We start from the raw sequence: 7072 nt of genomic DNA on the forward strand, positions 1-7072 counted from the left end.
AACGAGCTCCAACTATTCGTCTGCAGAGACGGAAATCACAAACGGTTTGTTTGATTTGCATAACGTCTCCCCTGAGTGAACAAAGCGACGGAGGCCTTTGTGCGCAAGTCCTTCACTGCATCAACATGTGAAGTGTCTGCGGTCAATGGCGGCGGGGATTTAGTCGCACAATAAAGACAGATGCCGCCTTTTATGTGCTTAACGGAAGAGAGGCTGCGCGCGTGGCACTTGACCACACTGGGAGCGCAATGACGGCCCGCTGCCAAACGCTGCCGAGGTGAATGCTGATGAATGGTGGACGTGGAGGAGATTGTTGTGTTGGAGCAGGAGGTGGGGGAGGGACGGGGGCGCTTTTATTTTCTTCCAGGTTCTCCAACAACAGGTCCTTTGGATTTTCTCCCCTCCCCAACAGCCTTTGTTTGTCCTTTATGAATAAAATAAACCAAAGCGGCCCCGTGGAGGATCCAGTGTTGGGTCTGAGCTTCTCCAGGTGACGGAGCACAAACTGTTAAACATTTAAAGAGGCCCACGGGCCGATCCCATGACCAGCGAGCATCGCTGATCTGAGCCCGGACGTCCAGGAGCTGCAGTGAAGCGACGAGACTTCCACTGACGATGGGAAAAAACACAACGGCATGTTAATAAAAAATTAGATTCAGTGTTTTAACAACATAATGCTTCACGTGGAGGAAGGTGTGTGGGCTCGGCTCATTAAAAGTCATGTACAGCTTCTACGTACAACCATGGCTGAAAGAAGGATGTGGAGTTAATGATAATGTAGTCACCAGTTCTAAAAGCTGGATATTCAGGCACCTGTTCACTGAACTGAATGACGCCATCAGTAACAAATGAATTGAAGCGTCTACTTGCTAAGACGTGACTTCATGAGAGCCTCGAGTCGTTGGAACGGCCTGATATCAACATTGAGCCTTGTTCAGTTTGTACACACACATCTGTACTGACCCAGTTTGATTCATTAAGGTCACACCAGGAACGTCTGGAAGATCAGGCTGCTCAACCAACGCGCTGCTGGTGACGCTGACGTCACCTCCATCTACTCCACTCAGTAAATGTTCCCACACAATTAGAAAACACCGACAATGACCTCAGCTGTGACTCTGATAAAGGGTTTGAAGGATGGTTTTTTTATTGATGGCGTTTGTGCTTCGTTTGAACGGTCTGATCCGCTTTCCCGCAGACGTGGCTCCACATTTGGGAGCTGCTGAAGCTCTTGGCGGCTTGGATGGAACGCCACGGCACCGGCGCTGTGGCAAACTTTCACAAACCATGAAACGTTAGCAACGCGGCGTCTCCTGTTGCAGCCAACCTGACGCGATGAATCATTCAGCGGGTATTCATCAGCGTCTCTAATGACACGCAGCGTCTCCACAAGGCGGAACACGTACTTATGCAAATGACCGACACACACGTGTGGTCTCTCTCCCTCTCTCTCTCCTCGGGTGAGTGACCCAGACAAAGACGGAGTGGGCCTAAATGGTCCATTTGATTCTTGATGGTGTTTGCCTCAGAATGAGCAACATCTGCCCTGCAGAGCAGCCGCGGCGAAGCTCCGGAGGCCGGACTTGTCCTGAAACTGGGCCGGCACGTGACTCGACGCCTATGTATGAGATGAACCAGCTTTAAGCACTGCTGAACCCACGGGACCTGAGCCTTTAGACAAGTGAACTGCTAATGTTTGTGGGTGCAGTGTGAGTCCAGTAACACACTGAAGGAAAGTGGAGGCGTTTTACCTGCAGCTGAACTAGACACTGGTTGAGTGTGTGATTTGTCTTTATCAGCTGGTCGACACGAACATTTAAATGATTCATGCACGTTCATCACCTGGAATAATCCTCATTTGCCTCGAACTTGCTTCCTCCTGCCTCCGTCCGAATCCTCTGGAAGTCCAGCTCCTGGTTTTGGGTGGCAGCCTACACACACACACACACGCACGCACACGCACCGCGCGGAGAGGAGAGAGGCGCACACAGCGCTTCAGTCACAAGCTCAGTGAGGAGCTGACGAACCCTCCGGACTCCGTCAGCGTCTCCGTCAGCGCGCTTCTCCTCCGGACCTGAGCCTGGGGTTCTACCGGGTTCTGCCTCGGACCGTCCCGTCTCCCCGCACCGGGCTTTTCTCGCAGGTCGGTCCGTTTGCCCGAGTTCCAACCCGCCTCAGCGCAGCTGTCAGCGTGTGGCTTCGCTGGAAACGCGTCTGGTGGAAGTTTTTCTCTCGGTCGCTTCTGTGTTTATGTAACATTTTAAATGAGGTCAAGCGTTTTCCGCCTCCAGCTGAAGCAGCGGCGCTGGAGAAGCGCTTTCCGTTCGGTTCAAACGCACAGACGTGGATAAACATTAGATCAGATTAGTTTAGATTTTGCACGTTTCTTTCATTTCTGGGATGCGACTTTTCTCATCTCGCATTAATACAGTTGTTAACTTTTGCAGCGCTGCAGCCTGCGACTCGAGCTGAACGCTGCATCCTATCATTGCGCGGTGTCGATGATGAGGCAATTAAAAGTAGACGTGAACGCGCCGCGCGGGGAAAGCATACGGTATGTGGCGCGTGCGCGCGCGTCCGAGGCGCGTGAGCACACTGACGTTTCAGTTTACTCATCACGCTTTAACTGTGTAATTGAAACCCCCGCGTGCCTATTGACACGTCAAGTGTTGCTCTGTTAGTCTTATTATAAAGGGCCGTTTCTACGTTGTTATGGCGACGCGATCCAGAGCCGCATCTGTAGGATGTTCTACCGTGGCTGCGTCTTGTTGTTTCCTATTTGGGGACAAATCGACGACTTTAAAGATGACGTGACGCGTGCTTCTATTGCGTGACACCGTGTAGGACTTTGTGTAAGAAGACAAAAACAGAGAAAGGCAGTAAACGGATGGAGGTGCGTGGGTTTCGGGCGGCTGCTGTGATTGATGGATACTTTTCAGTTCGTTGACACGAGGTTTTGCAGTAAGAACAAGGGCTCTGCCCACGTTTCAAGGACAGTCATCGGAAGTAAAGGTTCAGACGTGAACGTAGAGACGGAGCAGGAGTCTGACACCAAGGCAGGTGTAGTGAATGAGGTACATCTGCATCCATCGTATTAGCACACACTAATCTGTGCTTGGGCTCAGTAAATATGAGGACACCTGGACAGGTACAGGCTGATCCCTCCTATTACTGAAACAACAACAAATGTATTTATTTGTTTGGTTTACATATTATTTTTCACATGTAGAGATTAGCTGCATTGAGAAAAACAGATGTATTTGCCTTTGCTCTCAGATCAACTGTGGCCTGTTTGCACACATTTCTAACAATAGGTAAATAACTAGTGGCGTTTGCCCTGACGCTGTTTTTAACCAGTCTGGCAACGAGGGCCGACTTTTACTTCGAATTACAATAAACGCAGACCAGCGTGCGACCAAGACAGCAGCCTAGACTGCTAATGAAAGCCTTGAGAGGGGAACCGGGCCAGGGCCGTCATAAAAGTGGTGGAGGAGCACAATGAGTCAGGTCAGCTGTGAACAGGAAAAAACACTGGCCCGGCTCCAGCGCTCCACAGCATCCTGCCCTGCCAGCAAACGGGCCGGACGCGTTTGAGTCCGGTCCATCCTCCAGACCAGCAGCAGCAAAACACCCACCCTCTCACCGCCTCTCAGGCGGCTGGTCTCCTGAGGATGTTTAAATCTCAAATTCAGTGGAATTTAAGTCTGAAAGTCACGACTGGAACATTTCATTGAACTACGGGGACCAAGTAATGTTGAGTCTCCGTGTTAACGAACCAAAATGAAAACAATGACTGGGTTTGATGCAACGCTTGGGATCACATGGACGCTTCGGTTCGTGATAGACGAGCTGCGATGGTGACGGATTGTTTGCATTCGGGCTCGGTAATGACAATAATTTGTCAGTGGGGCCGATTTCCAGTCCGCTGGTGGTGTAACACACCTTCAAGATGAGTAACACGCTGTCAAAGTGAATGGAAAAACATGCAAAGCTGCAGCGTCTGAGAGAAGAATGCGCGGACGGAGGCTCCATGTGGTGTTTTGTGTTTGTGTGTCCTGGAGCAGAGGCACCATGTGCAGCCGGACCCTGACAGTAATCAGCCAGTGAATAATGAACACAAACGCAGGGACATGCCACCGACAGCTGTTTGGTATCTCTGGACGTGTGTTAATGATATCAGTGGAGTGCAGCTGCATGCCTGCCTGTAGCAATTATGTTCAGGCTAAATGGGAGCCGATGCTGCAAGTGGTGGTGGTGGTGGTGGTGGTGGTGGGGGGGGTCAGCGTGTGTTTCTATGCGTGTGCATCCATCTTTGTGAGGACCAGGAGTGTTTTCTTGTCTTTTCTGTCCTCACATTTCGGAGATGAGTTTGGCAAGTGGTCATTTTTTGACACTAATTCAAAGACTTAGAAGATACGATAGTTGGGTGTGTGTGTGTGGGGGGGGGGGGGGGGGGGGGGGGGGGGGGGGGTGACCTTCACACAGAACAGCTGTATGATGTGTGTGTGTTGAAGCATGAGCCATGCAACAAAAACCAGCTCAAGGATTTTAACACGAGTCTGAAGGACACACACACACACACACACACACACACACATCTCAATGGCATTTTGGCACTCTGTGTCACTTTAGACAACACACTCCTGCTCGTATGTATTTACTGAACCATGTGACCCGATCAGTCTTTAAAGGCGCTGCACACACACCCTGACGCAGGTCTATAAACACTCACTAACCCTCTGGTACCCGCAGGTTTTCTCCCCGCGGCCTTTTCATGCTTAATTTGCTGCTCAGTAGGTCGGGAGGAAAAGCAGACACACACACACACACACACACACACACACACACACACACACACACTCAGAGAGTCACGCGGGTCTTTGGGCACCGGGGTCGACTGCCCGTGCGTTTCCCAGACAGATCTGACTCCAGTGATTTACCAGGTCATAAGAACATGAGTAAAGCTGCTTTTAAGTCAACAACGCCTTTGTTGTCGTGGTCTGAAGCAACCGCACATTTGTCAGGAAAAGCTATTAAACAACTGCTTAAGTTATTTGTCATCTTTCTTTCAGTCAACAGACGCACCACACAGCCCGCTAATCTGCTTTTAAAGTCTTTAGGAGTGTGTTTCTGCAGAACCAGGACTAATTTCTCAAACATTTGTTCAAATTAATGAAAAAGGATTGTATTGTATAAGACTTAAAACGGGAGAGAGAAACCTAAAAGTAGCAATTAGCGTAGCCTAGCATAGACAGCTAGCGCTTTGCTGTAACTTTTTCCCGTCTTCTTCCTGCAGGCTCTACGTCACCTGGTGATGACCTCACTGCTGTTCCCTGGCCACGCCCACGCGATGAAGGACCTCTCCTCCTCGTCTCCTCTCACGTCCCTGCTCCACTATCCTTCCTCCAAGACCGCCGCTGTGCCCTTCTCCCCGTCCGCTGGCCCCACGCCTTCCCCCGGGTTGACGCTGTCGTCGGCGCCGCTGACCAAACCTCAGCCCTTCTGCCTGCAGACGGGGCCTCACCTCATCGCCAGCATGCAGCTGCAGAAGCTCAACTCGCACTACCAGAACCTCACCGGCGCGTCCGCCGGACACCCGGCGCCGGGCGGAGCCCAGAGAGGCTTCGGGCCCTCGCCTCTGGGCGGCGGAAGCCCGCTGCTGGGGCCGTCGGGGGGTCTGGGGGGGGGCGGGATGGGTGTGGGCATCGGCATGGGGAGCCAAGCTGCCGGAGCAGGTGGAATTATCGACTTTGACCCCGTGGATGAAGAGGTTCTGATGTCGCTGGTGGTGGAGCTGGGCTTGGACCGGGCCAACGAGCTCCCCGAGCTGTGGCTGGGCCAGAATGAGTTTGATTTCATGTCAGACGTGCCTGCTGGATGCTGACCTGCAGCACAATAGACTGACAGAACCAGAGACTCTGTGTCCCCTGCTGTGCTTCACATCCTCCCGGTCTGGATCGATGAACGAGGAACCAGAAAGATGGCTGAGCTCTAAAGAGCTTTGATTTCATACTCTCTATACAGACGAACGGCCTAAAAGACAACCTGCTCTCGATGTTTTTGAAATGGAGGAATATGAACAGCATCATTTTATTCATTTTGTCTACGAAACACCTGATGGTTGAAAAAGATGGATGGGAATACTCCGTTTATACTCTCCCTTTTCTTAAAGAAGCAAACAGAAGCCTGTCTGCACTCAGTCATCACGACATCCCAGTCTTTTTAAAGTGCCACCGTTTCCGGACGATGCGCTTGAAAATAAGAAACACATCTTTACGAATCATTTGCTGAGGACAAATACAGTGTCTTATTTTGCTAAAGGATAATATTAGAGATTATTTTTTCCTTGTGAAAGACACTTTGGCCTCGTGACGGTCTTAAATGTTTGTCTCAATCTACTTTTTACTCTTTGTTTGAATGTAGCTATTCATAGAACATGTTATTTAAGACAGGACTCTTGGACTGAGAGCGTCTGCAGCACGTCTGTAATGGTTCAGAGCATGAGACCTGAATCCAAAGCATTGTGGCCTTTTTGTTAATAACAGACATGCTTTGTTTATTGACCTATATTGTACAGTGTCAAAGATCCTAGACAGCACTTCCATACATTCAACTTACAGGGTTTGGTCAGTGTGAAAGGAAGAACCAATAAATCTACAAGCCACCGGCTCTTTGTTTTTCCTGTTCTGCCACTTGATATTTGTGTCTAAGCAGTTTTTGTCAGACCTTGTTATCACCACCACTTACGTGTTGCTGATAACGACACAATGTGTGTTTTGTCATCATTTGACCTGAAGGTTACTCTTTCAGAAACTTGAAGGACGGTCTATCCCAAACACAACGTGTGGGTTAGTTTTGGTTTCACACCATTAAACTTGTTGGCAGCAACAAACAAAACTTCCTTTAATTGGTTTGTCTTATACAAAAAGATGTCTCAACAGCAGATACCTCAAACCTCTAAAGCAAAATGAGAAACTTCAAAATGGGCAAAAGAAAACATCACAAATTTAGCGAGGTAATTGTCAAAACACAAAGAATCTGCAAGTCAAACTCTGCATTTATATAATTCAAT

The 7072-nt window shown here is 49.7% G+C and overlaps 1 protein-coding gene across 2 annotated transcripts; it reads left to right on the forward strand.

The window, feature by feature from the left end:
• Positions 1-2158: 2158 nt before the first annotated feature.
• On the forward strand, positions 2159-6668 carry cited1 (Cbp/p300-interacting transactivator, with Glu/Asp-rich carboxy-terminal domain, 1). Of its 2 annotated transcripts, none has more exons than XM_029138176.3 (2): positions 2159-2893; positions 5297-6668. In XM_029138176.3, exons 1-2 carry the CDS (start codon positions 2888-2890, stop codon positions 5882-5884), a joined length of 594 nt encoding a protein of 197 aa, XP_028994009.1. In that variant the 5' UTR covers positions 2159-2887; the 3' UTR covers positions 5885-6668. The 2 variants fall into 2 exon arrangements, with proteins under 2 accessions (XP_028994009.1, XP_028994000.1); XM_029138167.3 differs by lacking the exon at positions 2159-2893 and adding an exon at positions 2900-3074.
• The last annotated feature ends 404 nt before the right edge of the window (positions 6669-7072 follow it).

The sequence above is a fragment of the Betta splendens genome, chromosome 2 (genome assembly GCF_900634795.4).
Source record: "Betta splendens chromosome 2, fBetSpl5.4, whole genome shotgun sequence".
NCBI lineage: Eukaryota > Metazoa > Chordata > Actinopteri > Anabantiformes > Osphronemidae > Betta > Betta splendens.